The sequence below is a fragment of the Ustilago hordei genome (genome assembly GCF_900519145.1).
Source record: "Ustilago hordei strain Uho2 genome assembly, contig: UHO2_contig_02, whole genome shotgun sequence".
Taxonomy (NCBI): domain Eukaryota; kingdom Fungi; phylum Basidiomycota; class Ustilaginomycetes; order Ustilaginales; family Ustilaginaceae; genus Ustilago; species Ustilago hordei.
Window position 1 is genome coordinate 2,039,283 of NW_024545252.1, and position 14,847 is coordinate 2,054,129.

Sequence of the window (14,847 nt, forward strand, 5' to 3'; positions counted from 1 at the left end):
GTTCTTGTTGAAAAGACTGTCTTTGCTCACCGTACCCTTCCATCCTTGCTCCTCTCTCACAGCCGCGCATCCTTGCCTTTCCACGTCTGCTTCGTGACAAGGCTCGCTTCGCATCATATCCCCGCTCATCCACCTCGTTAGCTACGTACACACGTCGTTTCTCGGCTCGTGCAGCGATCACTATCCCTACAGGTACCTCCTCCACTCGATCTCTCTCAACCACCCCATACCTCCGCCGCTCCGCTTCGATCATCGACGCTACGTCTACTTCCTCCACAATGCCATCTGCTCGTGCTGCGCCAAGCGAATCCTTCCCTCTGGGTGGCTTGCTTCCCAAAGACACCACAGAGGCGCTCAGCTTCCTCCGCAAGTATCCCGAATACGATGGTCGCAACGTTCGTGTCGCCATCCTTGACACTGGTGTTGACCCTGCTGCCATTGGGCTTAACCAGCCAGGAAAGGTTGTCGATGTGATCGACTGCACTGGTGCTGGCGATGTCCCTCTTCAACCCATCGAGCCTGTCTCGTCATCTGGCAGCAGCTCGGCAGGACACATTGAGTTCAAGTCGCCCTTCACTGGACGAACAATTCGTGTCTCTTCCAAACTCTCTAATCCCAAGGGCGAATGGAAGATCGGCTTCAAGAAAGCTTACGATCTCTGGCCCGGCGAGCTCAAGAATCGTCGCTCTGCAGAGAGGAAGAAGGCCTTCCTCGTCTCCCACCAGGCTCTCCTTTGCCAAGCACAGAGTGAGCTGAACGCTCTTGACAGCCCCGCCGCATCGAAAGATTCCAAATCTTCTGAAGAAGGTTCAGACAAGACCGAATCTCCTTCCGAGAATGCCAAATTAAAGAAGGACGAGATCAAGGCACGTATCCAGGCACTCAAGGACCTTGCTGCCTCTTACAAGGACGACGGCCCGCTCATCGAGGCCATCGTATTCCACAACGGCAAGAACTGGTATGCTGTTGTTGGAGGTGGTGAAGGCGAGACGCATGATCCCTCCAATGGTCAGCCAGAGGATGTTCTTAAGCCTCTCGAGCTGCAGACTCTTGACCTTACCACCATCGAGCCCATCACTGACTTCCGCATCGAGCGTCAATGGCAGAGCTTTGGCCAGCAGGATTTGCTCACCTACACTGTTAACATCGAGGACAACGGCAACGTTCTCAGTCTCGTCACGCTTGCCGGCAGCCACGGTACTCACGTAGCAGGTATCGTCGGTGCCCGACACGACGACCAGCCCGAGCTCAACGGTGTTGCCCCTGGATGCGAGATTGTCAGTCTCAAGATCGGTGATGCTCGACTTGGCAGCATGGAACAAGGTCAGGCTATGCTCCGCTCTGCACAGGCGCTCATTGACACCAAGTGCGACATCGCCAACCTCAGTTACGGTGAAGATGGTGCTTTCGGTACCGAGGACAAGGGTGCTTTTGCCAAGGCACTTAGAGACATTGTCATTCGTCAACGTGACATTCTCTTCGTCAGCAGTGCCGGCAACAACGGTCCCGCCCTGACCACTGTTGGCCAGCCAGGTGGTACCACCTCTTCTGTGCTCAGTGTCGGCGCCTACGTCAATGCAGGTGCCATGCAGAAGGCCGAGTATGCTCTTGTCGAGAAGGGCGTCCCAGACAGTGTCACCACCTGGTGCAGTCGCGGCCCAACTGCTGACGGTGACCGCGGTGTCTCCATCTACGCTCCCGGTGCTGCTATCACTTCCATCCCACGTTACTGTCTCCAGTCGACACAACTCATGAACGGTACATCGATGAGCTCGCCAAACGCATGCGGCTCGATCGCTTTGCTTCTCTCTGGTCTCAAGGCTCAGAAGATCCCTATTACCCCTGCTCGCGTCTTCAACGCTGTTCGTGTAACGGGCAAGGATGTCAACGACCCCTTGGATGTACCGTTCATCCGCGTTGACGCTGCCTGGGACTACCTCGTGCAGAACAAGGACCGCGTTGATCAGGATGCCGAGTATCGCGTTGCTGTCACTCGTGCTGGCAAACCTCTCGGCCGCCTTGACAAGCGAGGTATCTACCTTCGCGAGAGGGACGAAACTCACTCTGTGCAGCAGACCAACATTACCGTCCGACCCATTTTCAAAGCTGGCGAAACGGAGAAGACCTTCAACCTTGAGCTCAGATGTGCGCTCGCCGCTACACAACCATGGGTCCAGGTGCCCGAGTTCCTGCTCCTCGGCGGTAACGGCCGCACTTTCGAGGTCAGGGTGGACCCCACCGATCTCGCTCCTGGTCTCCACCATGCTTGGATCGAGGCTTACGACACCGAGAAGCCTGGTCACAAACTCTTTGACATCCCCGTCACCGTGGCTAAGCCCGAGGTCTTCCCCTCGCCTACCGTCAAGTTCGACACTGTCCGCTTCGAGGCAGGCAAGATTGAGAGGCGATTCGTTCACGTTCCCGAAGGTGCTACTTGGGCTTCGCTCACTGTTCGCAGCTCCAACCACTCGTCTGCTGGTACTAGCGCACGCTTCTGGCTCCACTGTGTCCAGCTTGAGCCACTGCAGCGTCTGAGCGAGGTCGAGAAGGCATTCGTGCTCGCGCTGCAGGAGAACGAGCCAGTCATCAAGAAGTTCAACGTACGTGGTGGTATGACCATGGAGGTCTGCTCCGCTCAGTTCTGGTCCAACAAGTCGGCCTTTGATCTTGACCTTGACATTGAATTTCACGGTATCAGTGCTTCGCTCATACCTGCTAGCGGGCGTCAGGAGCTCACCTTGATCGGTGGTGAGGGCCATGCTAAGATCGAGTGTCAATCGACCGTTCGCATCGAAGAGCTCAAGCCCAGCATCTCCTTCGATACTCGACGAACATTCCACCGCCCGACATCGTCCACCATCCGACCACTCACCACACCAAGGGATGTCCAGCCAAGCGGCAACCACATGTTTGAGCTCGTCACGACGTACAATATCTCCGCCAAGGAGGAGTCGAACAAGCTCAGCTACTCGTTCCCTGCGCTCGGAAATCACTTGTACGACTCGAGCGTACCACTGCTCACTCAACTCTTTGACTTCCGTAAGAAGCGGGTCCACTTCGGCGATGTCTATAAGAAGGAGGTCGAGCTTCCCAAGGGTGAATACGTGCTCAAGGCGCAACTTCTCAATGAAAACTTCAAGGTGCTCGAGACGCTCAAGAACGTTACCTTGATGATCGACCAGAAGCTGTCTAAGCCCGAGTCGGCTGCGCTCAAGCTCTACGACAATCATGTTGATTTGCACGGAGAAGCTACCCCCGCTAAGTACAATGGTTTGAAGCTGCACCCTGGCGAGCGAATCGTTTTGACGCTTGACTTGAATTTGGAGGGCGATGCCGTGCCGAAGGAAGCGCAACCTGGAGATGTCTTGGTGGGATCGTTCGGGTTTGCTGCTGAAGGCAAGGGTCAGATCCGATACATCGTTCCTCCCGCCGTCAAGAAAGATGAGGGCGGCGATGATGCAGGCGCTGGTGGCAAAAACGAGAACGAGATCCCGGAGTTGCTCACAGCGACGGCCAAGAAGATCAAGGATCCCAAGGAGAAGCTCGAGTTTATGGACAAGCTTATCGCCGACTACCCCAAGTTCCTTGGTGTCCTCGTGGCTAAGCTCGAAGCGCTCGATGCTGACGAGAAGGATGCAGACAAGCAGAAGCACGTGATTGCTGCTGCTGACAAGGTGCTTTCACTCATTGACGAGACTGAAGTCAAGCTCTGGCTGGCCACTCAGAAACCCTCTGCATCCGAACAGACCGATGAAGAAAAGAAGACCAACAAAGAGATGGAAGAGAAGAAGAAAGCTCTAGTTCTCGCACTCAACCGTAAAGCTCGTGTCTATATGACTCAGGCCGAAGAGTCCTCCCCTTCCTCGTCTGACCTGGACAAGGTGTGGAAGAACTACCGCGAATACTTCCCGGCTGACAGCAAGGCGAAAGAGTACGTTGAGCTCTACGTCCGCTGGTCGATCCTCAACAAGCGCTATGCGTTGGCTTTCCAGGCTGTGCAGAAGCTCAAGAAAGAACTCGGTGCGGGAAGTGGCGACTCGATCAAGGAGTTGGAGAAGATCAAGGCGCTGGAGCTGAAGCTTATCGGGAAGGAAGGTTTGAACTGGCCTTTGTGGGCAAGTCACTTGGAGAGAGCAGAAAAGATCGCTGCTCCCAAGGAGTATGCGCCTTTCTAAAGTCACACAGATTCACACAAATAAAAGAAATGAATGTCGACTGGTTGAAGAATGTTACGATGCAATCATGTTTGCGTTCAGATTGTGTGACATTGAATGGGTTTGTGAGCTTAGTCGTCGGTACCAACAGCAGCATCCTGTCGAATCTCGGGCAAGTAGGAGTACTGATCCTGATCCTTGATCGTCTCTTCGATGCTCTTTCTACTCTCCTTAAGCGATTCCTTCTGCTTCCTCGACTTGGCTTTGTTCTTCTCCTCCTCTTCCTGTCTTGCAATACTCAAGCTGCTTTCGTCTCTAAACGTTTCCAACGCTCTCAATGCTGCGCCTGATTCTATCGACTGTCTTGCCAATACTGTCGCTTCTTTCAGCGACCCTGCGTAGGAACCGACGTACAGTAGTGCAGCTGATTGAAGCAGAGTGTAGTCCTTGATCGCCTGCAAACGGACGGTTTTTGGGATCGAAGGAAGGGAGCGGACATGGACCATAGTTTCAGGGGCAAAGTTGAGGAAGTTTGCCGGCTCGAGAGGCATGTTCAACTCCAATGGCGCCTCTGGCAACGAGCTAGAATCAGGGGTGGAGAACATCTTCAACACAATTGCAGCATTTTCATCTGCCGAGTGCGAACCAACATGCTCCAGTGGATGTTTTTGCAACCCAAAGTCCTCAGGTTCGATAGTGAACTCCGTAATCTCTCCATCCTTCAACTCCCAAACATCCGTCTTGCCTGCAGGACTGATCTCATCTAACCCTTCCTGACCGCAAACGATCCAAGCACGTTGAGTACCACGTTTGCACAAAGCTTCAGCAAATATTCGACCGAGGTAGTAGCTGTGTACACCGAGAATACAGCGTTTGGGTTTAGCTGGGTTGATGAGTGGACCGAGAACGTTGAAGATAGTTGGAAAGCCCAGAGATCGACGGATAGGACCGAGAGGTGCAAGGGCGGGATGGTAGAGCTGGGCGAAGAGGAAAGAGAACTTGCTCTTGCGCAGGACTGATGGCAGTTGTGATGCTGGAAGGGAAAGTAAAGGAATACCGAGAGACATGAGGAGATCGGCAGAGCCAGAAGTAGAGGAAGAGGCTTTGGCTCCATGCTTGCAGACTCGAACGCCTTTGACTCCAGCAGCGACCATAGCAGCGGTAGTGGAGACGTTGAATGTGTCTTTGCCGTCACCACCTGTGCCGACTAGATCGAGGGTTCCGCGGTACTCTACATCTGCTCCGCTAGGTGACGAGGCAGTGTACTCTTCGGTCTCGTTATCAAGAGGTGGGACGTAGACGTCGAGACAGCAGTCGAGGAAGATGCGTGCAGCAAGAGCGAAAGTTTCGGCTTGGATATCGAGTCGGCAGAACTTGAGACATGTCAAGGCGGATCCGATCTGTGCATGGTTCTCACGCGAGGAGGTGAAATTGGGGTCGGCGAGATGCTGCAAAATCTGCTCGAGCTGGTTATGAGTGATGGTAGAGGTTCCGGTCCTGTGTTTTGGTTCGCCGGATTGCGAGTGGACGGATGCTGCGAGGGAGAGCGCTTTGAGGAGCGGTCGGAAGGTGTCTGCTGTGTGATGGTTAGCTCCGTTGGCGGTCGCTGCAGCGGCAGCCGGAATAGTAGCGGTAGATGTCGACATGATGCCTTTGCCAGACGGGACCACCTACGACGAAGGAAGTTGGCAAGAGAGAGAGGTGTTCGAGTCCAAATACTTTCACTCCCGTCGCTGAGGGGCTTGAAGGGTCGGAGCAGTGAAGCAAGAAGTGATCTTGCCGCCGTTTCTGAGATGAAGTCAGTTGGAAACGTGGGGGGAAGGAGCGTGGGTGCAATCCTGTCGTCCTCCTCTAGATGGCTTGTTGAGGTTGAGGTATCGCGGAGGGTGGGGACGGTGGGATAATGGCTACCCGTGGGAGAATGCGTCCGGATGATGAACGCCGGACCATTTCTTCTCAACTTTGTGTGACTTTTTCTAGTTTAGCTTGTGCGCTGTGCTGTGGCTTTTTGTTTTAGCGTTTCTTCTCAAAAACCACCGCCGGCTGTGACTTTGCTTTTTCCAAGGTGACAACCGGAACTATGACTGGTCTGCAAGCAATAATGTTCGCACGCTGCACCCTGTTCTCATGATACATCTAAACGCCCTTTATCCCTTTAGAGGACATGATCTATTCTCACAAAGCCGGGGAACAGCCGTTCGACAGTATATCACAGCTTCATCCGCAGGGTCTACAATCTCTGGACGCTGACACCGAATGTCGGTTTCGCAAACATGAACTGACCCCTGGCCCTAGTCTCACCACGTTCCGAGCAATTGTTGGAAGTCTGCACACTGCTGAGAGGGAGTTATCGTTTTCAAGTCTAGTATTGATCTTTGTGATGCTTTTGACAACTTGCTATGGAGGCGTCGCGCAACACCATTGTAACTGCGTTTCATGCTCTGCTACGTTGACCTGTTTAGATGCGACCAGCCTCTTTAAGCTTGGAAATGAGCTCGTCAACATCCTTGACCTTAGCACCACCCTCACGCTTGGGAGGCTCGGCAACCTTGAGGATTTCCTGTCGTGGTTTGACCGCGTCCTCGAGTCCAAGGTCCTTCAGGCTGAGCTTCTTGAATGGCTTCTTCTTGGCCTTCATGATGTTAGGCAACGATGCGTATCGTGGCTCGTTGAGACGAAGATCGGTGGTCATAACGAATGGAAGTTTGGTCTTGACAATGCCGAGACCACCGTCAATCTCTCGTGTGACCTGAGCCTCTGCGCCCTTCTCTGGCTTGCCGGATGGGAACTCGAGCTTGGAAGCGTATGTTGCCTGAGGCCAGTTGAGGAGACCAGCAAGCATCTGACCGGTTTGCGAAGCATCGTCGTCGATGGCCTGCTTGCCCATGATGATAAGCCCGACTTCCTCTTCCTCACCAGCCTTCTTAACAACCTCGGTAAGGATCTTCGAAACACCGAGGGGCTCAAGTGGGTTGGCGCTGGCCTTGTCTGGAACCTCGACGTGGATGGCATCGTCGGCACCCATAGCGAGGGCAGTTCGGAGGACATCAGCGGCCTTGGGTGGGCCGACGGAGACGACGGTCTGTGTAAAAGCAACGAGAAAACGACAAAGATCAAGTTAGCAGCGTGCAAGGATGATGCGGCCGAGAGTTAAGGTGCTTTGATACGTACGATCTTGGTGATGGCATCCTTGTACTTCTCACGCAGTCGGACAGCCTCCTCTACTGCGATCTCGTCGAAAGGGTTCATGCTGAATTTGACATTCTGGTCAACGCCCTTACCATCCGAGGCGACACGGATCTTGACGGCTAGAGTAGCACACCAAGACGAGCAGAGAGTCGTGAGCAACGAGTGGTCAGTAAGTTGTCGCTGTGAAGCTCTTTGATTCTGTGTTCATGCGACAGCGGTGCGCCAGAGAATCTTACCATAGTCGATGGTCCTCTTGATGGGAACAAGGACTCGGAGCTGGTTGACTAGAGATGCACGCATGCTGGTGTACGTGTATGATGTCGATGCGAGTGGGGACGGATGAGATGGAAGGGAAGAAGGTGCGGAGAAGATGTCGATGCAAGCGTGTCGAGCTTGGTTGTGCGGACTGTTGTCGTGACTTTCGGGTGAATCGGTTGTCGGCCTCTTACAAAAGCGATGGGCCAAGTGTGTGTATGATTTCGCGGAGCAGCCGGTTGAAAGCGTTGCTGCCTTTGCTCCGCATCACACGCGCTTTTCCGATTTTCGACTGGGCCGAGAGAAAAGCGGTCCTTGTGATAGTTGTTGAAAGCATAGGATGTAACAGATCAAAATGAAATTACATCCTGAAACCATTTCGGACACAGATAATGACCAGTTGCTCTCCCGTCCAGCTTACAAGCACCACAGGAAGAGACTGCGGGCATAGAAGATGGACACAAGGAGCCGCATCGAAGTGCCTGAGTGCTGTAAGACATACATGCTGTGTTTATGGTACTTTTCCGAGAGTTGAAGAAGAGTCGGTATTTACAAAGCGAGTCGACTGTACAAGCTGAGCGGCCGGACTGACGCCGCAAAGTAGCTGCATTTGAATTCTGTTTAGACGAGACCGTCGTAGAGAGACAGAGCCTGGACGATGGTTGGGTCCTGCTTGCTTCCCTCCTGAAACTCCTCGAACGAGACTGCGAGCAATGACAAGACCGGATGGTGTTAGAGCAAGATGGTGGTGAGAGAGAAGGGGCACGTGTAGGAAGAAATGGCAGAATGTCAGCCGCATGTTCAATTTGGGCATTGAGCTTGGGCATTGAGCGATTCCGAGTTGCACTTACGCTGAGCGTTCTTGTCGCGGTCCATCATGCGGAAGATCTTGTCCACTCGCTGTCGTGTCAAACAAAGGAGGAACGGAGCCCCTCGGGTCAGTAATCGGCTCTCATCTTCCGTATTCAATTTGGTCTGTTCCACAGAGCTCGTTGCTAGCCATCGAGGCAGCTAGAGCGGGCCCTGTAGCCTGAACACTCACCTTCTCGGGAGTGTCCTCGTCCTCTGGCAATTTGACCATCTGGCCGGTCATCTTGTAGATGCTCTTGACAATTGCTGTAGGGGCGAAAGGAGAGAAAAACAGATGTACCTCGTCGTCAATACTGCAAGATCATCGATCCACCTTCATGGAAGCAATTTCCAGCTTACTAAGCATCTCATCGTAGGTGATAGTGCCATCTCCGTCAATGTCGTAGAGCTGGAACGCCCATCGAAGCTTCTCGTCGAGCCTTCCTCGCGAAGTGACACTTAGCGCACAGATGAACTCCTTGAAGTCGATGGTACCGTTCTTGTTCTCGTCAAAGACGCCAAAGACGTACTCTGCGAACGTGGATGGATCGCCGAAGGGGAAGAACTGCTTGTAGATGCGGCAGAACTCCTGCTTGTCGAGAACACCGGAAGGGCAGTCCTTCAAGAAACCCTTGTACCACTGCTGCAACTCTTTCCTGTCGACTATCGATCCCAACATTGATCACACGAAGCATTGAACCATGCCAGAATCAGTGAATAAGAACGAGAGTCAGTCTATATCATCCCTTCCGAGCGTCACAGCAAATGTTGCACTTACAGTAAGTGTTCTTCTGGAGATCGGAGAGCTGCTCCGGCGAGAGCTTGGACTGGTTCTTTCCCATGTTGATATGCTATTTGTCGTTACGGACGACTTCAGGATTGGACGATAAGGCCTGAGACCGGGGAGTCGTAGAAAATGATGTGGCGAAAGGCAAAAGATGAGAGCTTCGGAACAAGGAGAAAGATATTTTGATGTAAGTGACAACGCTTCGCTTCTTTTGGTGTGCACGGGGTCCACACAAAGTTGACTTTTGAGTCTGCAGACAGGCTGTGTCTGTCTCTAAGCGCGAGCTTTGCATGGAACGGCGTCATTTTATTTTTTTTCGACATCGCGTGGGTCTGACCGTGAATTTGACTCTATTTCTCACCTTATCCTCAAGGCTGTGTCCGTGGTGACTGTTGGCTCTCATGAAAAGCACAGCCGAATGCCAGTTTACGATTTGGCTTCCCCAGCTTCGTTCACGTACGAAATTGCCAACTCCAGGCACGCAGTAGGAATTTCTAATTCGAGCTGTTGATAAACGAAAGACACAGACTGCAAAGCGCAAGGCAGGCTAATTGGACAGTCAAAAAAGCTCGGCAAAACGTGTCAGTGCAACTCCGCTTCAGCTTCTTGCTTGCCAAGCCTTTGCTCGGCTCCAAAGGCTCAAAATGAGTTGAGTGGCTCTGCAGTCAAATGTCTTGCTTCCTCTATACAGCTTGGAACGTTTCGCACTCTTGCAGAAGAACGAACAGGCTAGCCGTCGACAGCCTGCGGATCCAGTGTCCCGCTCTTCGCCCAGCTCCGAGTGTCAGTTGAGAAGAGAAGAAGGTTCTTCTGAACCGAGGCTGTGTTCCACACAAAAAGGCCAAGCGATCCAAACGAGGAATACCCTAGTACCTCGCTATGAGCAGGCATGACAGTCGATGTCAATCCGGTGACCAAATATTCCGAACATGTGAACATCAGGGTGATGAAGGGGAAGCAGGCATCATTTCGGCCTTTTGACGAGCTGGCATGAAGATCGGGCAGAGGTGGTCCCGATTGGTAGTGGAGGTGTTGGTCCCGGCCTGAAATTTCTTTCCGCACGCTTTGCCGATGCAACCAACAAGGCATCCTGAGGCGCGCCTTCCGTGAAGCTTCGGCTTCCAATGGCTGAGTTGACTTGGGTTTTGACGGACGGTCTGGTGCTTCACCCACACACAACTTCCCTCCATTTGATCACCATCTCAGCTTCCATCCGCTCAGCGACATTCAAAAGCGGTTGGGAACAGCATTTTGACGAGCTGCAGTGAAGGACTCTTGGCACTGCTCACATCGCTGTGACGAACGACTTTGTGGATGCTCTCGACACCACCAACGATGACCTTGGATAGGATCTAGGCGTAAAGCAGGTCGAAGCAAGGCACGCCTGCAGTCACTGCGGCATCGACAGTTCTTCCGCTCTACCATTTAGCCCCGCCTCTATGGATTATGACAATGCCCAGCGGCTCATTAACACCAACCTCGATCGAAACAGATCCGCCGCTGCCACGTCCTACCGTGGTTGGCGGTTCTCGTCCTTCCAGCAGAGCCTCTTCGAGAACGAGAAGTGCATACTCTTCCGCAGCACAAAGTCGATCTTCCTCTCCCGCTCAGCCTCCTTATGGTGTAGGTCGCAACGGTAGTGCAGGTACTCCAAGCGGATCCTCGCTACGTCCAGCCAGATCGACATCTCGCAGCGCTTCAACTTCTTCTAGCATCGCTCGTAACCGCCAGAGAACCATAGAACCAGCGAACACTCGCAATGCAGCAAACCCCAGCAATGTTGTCGAGATCAGCAGCGACAGCTCTGACGATGACGAAGTGGTCGCAGTCGGACTCTCTCCTATTCTTCGTACCCGATCCTCCGACTTCGAGGTCGCGGGCATACGAAGAGCTCCCGCTGCACCACCAACAATACGCAGCGATCTTTTCTCTCCTCCCCCTCCTTTGGGCAGGCCAGCAGGACCACTTCGATTCGATTCCAACAACGATGGTAGAATGATTGGTGTCAGTATCGACCCAAGCACAGGTAACTTCTTGACTCGGCCCATGCCCATCGTGCGGCCTCGAAGCTCTTCCTCGCTTTCAGATCCTGACGCCAGCTTTTCCATCATCTCAGCACAGACAGCACCTCAATTACCGCCAAGAAGCGAACACCCTATCACAGATCAACGACTGCGATCGACGAATCTTGCAATGCCGACCAAGTCACCTCCTCGCTCCAAACCTCCACCCATCGAGCACCACTTGCTGTCCAAATTCACGTGTCCGATCTGCTTCGATGCACCCACAAACTTGTGCGTGACCCCGTGCGGTCACTTCTTCTGCGGCGAATGTCTCTTTCAAGCGCTAAAGACGCAAGCTGTTCAGCGTGGAGCGGCAGAGGAGGAGCAATCACTCTTCGGGTTTGAAGGTTTACTCAGTCGCTTCGCTCCTGGCGCGGCCTTCGGAGCAGGTAGAGGTTCTGGTGCTGCGTCTGGTGCAGGTGGGCCCGAAAGCGGTGGCGGCGGTGGCGGCGGTGGCGGCAGAGGCGGCGGGGCAGCAGCGGGGCGTGGTCGTGGAGGAGGCGGTGCTTCTCGAGGCGGCAGCGCTGCGGGTGGTCGTGGTGGTGGCGCTAGAAACAGACCTGATCCGTTGGCAGGTCAGTGTCCAGTCTGTCGATCCAAGATCAAAGGTGCTTTCAACGGCAGAGAGAAGAATGGCATTGTGGGACTGCGCCTAACGATGGGCAAACCCGTCAACGACCCACGCGAAGAGGACGGCAAGATGAAGACTGGTCCCATTAAACAAGATGCTAGCTTGGTCGATTCCAGCGACTCGGGAGAGGATGAGCCAGTGCTGCCCACCAGCGTGCCATTGTTCCGAAAAGGCAGCTCAGACGAGCAAACACAAGCAGAGGAAGGAGCCGGTGAAGAAGATGGTCAAGGCAAGGAGGCGACGAATACCTCGCAGAAGGGCCTCCGCCGACGTCGACGAAACTCTTCTAACACCACAGGTACTTGCAGACGCTCACCGAGGACACAACGCGGGACGTTGTGAGCCTACCAACCTGCGGCACAATGGCGTTTCGTTCACAGAGCCTGTTTCATACTCATGTCCCATATCTCGCATTGCATCTCGCTTCAATTCGTGTCACTGTTTCAGCATATTTGCATCATTGAGTACCATTGGCAGATCATCGCTTCTGGTTGCTTGACTTCCCTGAAGACGCTTGTCCGAGAGAACGTGAGAATGTTGACTAACCAGAGTGACAACGATGCCGACATCGAGGAATGAATCGCCGCGATTCAATGACACGATCTCAGCGTTTAAGTCCTTTCTCTTCGGCTGAAAAGCCAACGCCGAACGGTCCGGCAGCGTACTCCGCAACCTAAAGGAGCGCTACAGCACGGCGAAGATCCTCCTCGCCAAGCTCAACCGCTCTTTACGAGGTGACTTGTCGCGATTCGCAACGAGATTGATTCTCAGAGCCGCACGTCCTGCCGCTCCAACTCACGTCCACGCCCACACCCACGCCCACGCCCACGCCCATGCCGAAGCCCTGCCATGTGATGGGGCGCGAGTTTGATGTGGGGCTGAGGTTTACGGTCTTTGCTCTCCACCCCTTAGCCACACAGCAGCATGCCACCGGCGAGCGAGGTGGAATGAACGGGTGGACGTGCAGAAGATGGTGAAAAGCCGAAGCGAGGGAGCCTCGGAAAAGGTGCTAAAGGGCTAGAAAATGTCTCGCATTTCTTTCTTGCGTGCGTGCTTCGCGCGTCGGTGAAACCTGTCTCTTTGACCGCAAGACCTTAAGTATTGATCTGTATCAGACAGCAAACAGAAGATGGTTGAGCGCCAGTTTCAGGAAGATTCATGCCCATCCGACCACTCCCTCGTTCTCACCCTCTCCGTCTGCAAGTACTGCTTGCAGTCTCAGGAAAGTCCTTGAATCTCAACTCAGCTGCCTCAGACCGCGCAACCTTTACATTGACCGACAGCAAATGAGACCGGCCCTATGGTTTGTCAGCCTGGATCAAGCATGTGCTGATTCGCAGTGTGGACCTTAGCCCCGATGCTTGTTTTACACCAGAGATTTGGGTTTGATACCATCGTTTCGCGGCTCTGAGGTTCATCGGGCTCCGGCGTATGTGATACTGAGACTTGACATGCGGCGAGCTACATCGAGGTGATGGAGAGCAGCGTGTGATGCTTTCTTCGTGCTGGGTTGCGAGCTAATGAGACTTTGAACCCTTGCGCAAGCAGGCGTGGATGTTGCGCGCACAGACCGACAGGAGTCTGATCTGCAAGCCTCACGGCCACTGATTGCAGCAGAGTGAGGCCGGATTTCGCCCAGGCTGGTAGTATTCAAGCTTCTCACCATTCTCTATCGGTTCGGCGGTTCAAATATGTCCATTGCGGGCACTCATGCGCTTCATTGTGCAGTAGCGTACCAGCCCAAGGTCCTTTCACCTGACAGGGAGCGTTTCGGAACCTACATATCATTCAGCAGCAGCGCTTGCTCACCTTCACACGACTAGCCCGAATCTTACTGTTCCGCACGATCGACTAAAGCAAGCGAAATGACGTTCCCGTGTCTCGCTATCCGTCACAAGCAATATCATGCTCTCGACAAAAAGGAAAGAGGGGGAGAGATTACCGGCAAGAAGCATGGGTAGAAAGCCAAGCCTCTTATGCTCTAATGTATCGGGTACGGATAGCTTTTGGGCTACGGAAGCGAGGACCGACCAAGCACCTTTTTGTGCTTTACCGAGGAGCTGTCTCGAGGACAGTCATCTCTTTGGTCTATACTTCTCTTCTGGGCCGCGCGCTCAAACGGATCGTGGCTGATCTTCGTCCCGCAGCGAAGAGCAGACAGACACGGGGTCTTTTTGAAGTTCGGGTTAGTCGGCCCGATGCTTTTCCGTAGCCTCCGCACAGTCCGTGACTTTCTTTCGCAACCTTCTGGTCTCAGTTCTGATCAGTCTAGACAAGATCTGGGTCTATCGAGCTCTGATTTTGAGCAAAGCGTTGCTGGTGATGATCGAGGAAGGAGGCGTGTGCTTGATGAAGAAGACGCCCAGAATTATTTTTTTCTGCGAAAAAAGCCCGGAAAATCATGTCGCTATCTGCTGCCACACAAATTTCTTGACAGGTTAAATTCAAAGTCTACTTTTCGCTTGCTGTGCGCCTGCCACAACGTCGACGCCAACCATGAACTGTGATCTTCATCCTGCGTTCCTGCAGCCCTCGTCGCTACGACTCACACCAACTAAAGGGCATCATCTTCATCGGTACGAATGGCTCTAACAACCTGAGATCGAAATTATCCTTTGAAGATGATTGCGAAGGAATCCGGAAATCTATCTCCCTTGAGACATCAAACCCTTGCGAAGGGCGGAGTTGAGATGAGGTCAGAGCACATTGCTTGCCGAAGGAGGGCCAGAGCGATCTCGTAGTCTGTTTGTTTGTGTTTGTGTTTGTGTTTGTGTTTGTGTTTGTGTTTGAGAGGGTCGGAGTCCAACTCAATCTCAGCTGTCAGGAAGCCAAATATGAGAGTCGAGATTGCTCAGCGGCACTGCAGCAGTAACGCGTTCGTGCATCTATCGCAGATTTTGAGACATTCTCTCTTTTCAC

General features: G+C 53.4%; 5 protein-coding genes across 5 annotated transcripts; 2 read left to right on the top strand and 3 right to left on the bottom strand.

Moving 5' to 3' along the window:
• Positions 1-278: 278 nt before the first annotated feature.
• UHO2_01434 (uncharacterized protein) lies at positions 279-4,175 on the top strand (the record flags this gene model as incomplete). Its single annotated transcript, XM_041553901.1, has 1 exon — positions 279-4,175. One exon carries the CDS (start codon positions 279-281, stop codon positions 4,173-4,175), a length of 3,897 nt encoding a protein of 1,298 aa, XP_041409835.1.
• A 110-nt stretch (positions 4,176-4,285) lies between these two features.
• On the bottom strand, positions 4,286-5,800 carry UHO2_01435 (uncharacterized protein; the record flags this gene model as incomplete). The annotated part of the gene is made up of 1 exon (XM_041553902.1): positions 4,286-5,800. The coding sequence occupies one exon, from the start codon at positions 5,798-5,800 to the stop codon at positions 4,286-4,288; it is 1,515 nt and encodes a 504-aa protein (XP_041409836.1).
• An 812-nt stretch (positions 5,801-6,612) lies between these two features.
• On the bottom strand, positions 6,613-7,643 carry UHO2_01436 (putative electron transfer flavoprotein beta chain; the record flags this gene model as incomplete). Its single annotated transcript, XM_041553903.1, has 3 exons — positions 6,613-7,236; positions 7,326-7,462; positions 7,580-7,643. The coding sequence occupies 3 exons, from the start codon at positions 7,641-7,643 to the stop codon at positions 6,613-6,615; spliced, it is 825 nt and encodes a 274-aa protein (XP_041409837.1).
• Positions 7,644-8,219: 576 nt separating this feature from the next.
• UHO2_01437 (putative FRQ1 - regulator of phosphatidylinositol-4-OH kinase protein) lies at positions 8,220-9,289 on the bottom strand (the record flags this gene model as incomplete). The annotated part of the gene is made up of 5 exons (XM_041553904.1): positions 8,220-8,302; positions 8,450-8,498; positions 8,641-8,714; positions 8,808-9,110; positions 9,226-9,289. The coding sequence occupies 5 exons, from the start codon at positions 9,287-9,289 to the stop codon at positions 8,220-8,222; spliced, it is 573 nt and encodes a 190-aa protein (XP_041409838.1).
• Positions 9,290-10,686: 1,397 nt separating this feature from the next.
• Positions 10,687-12,270, top strand: UHO2_01438 (uncharacterized protein; the record flags this gene model as incomplete). Its single annotated transcript, XM_041553905.1, has 1 exon — positions 10,687-12,270. The coding sequence occupies one exon, from the start codon at positions 10,687-10,689 to the stop codon at positions 12,268-12,270; it is 1,584 nt and encodes a 527-aa protein (XP_041409839.1).
• Between the last annotated feature and the right edge of the window lie 2,577 nt (positions 12,271-14,847).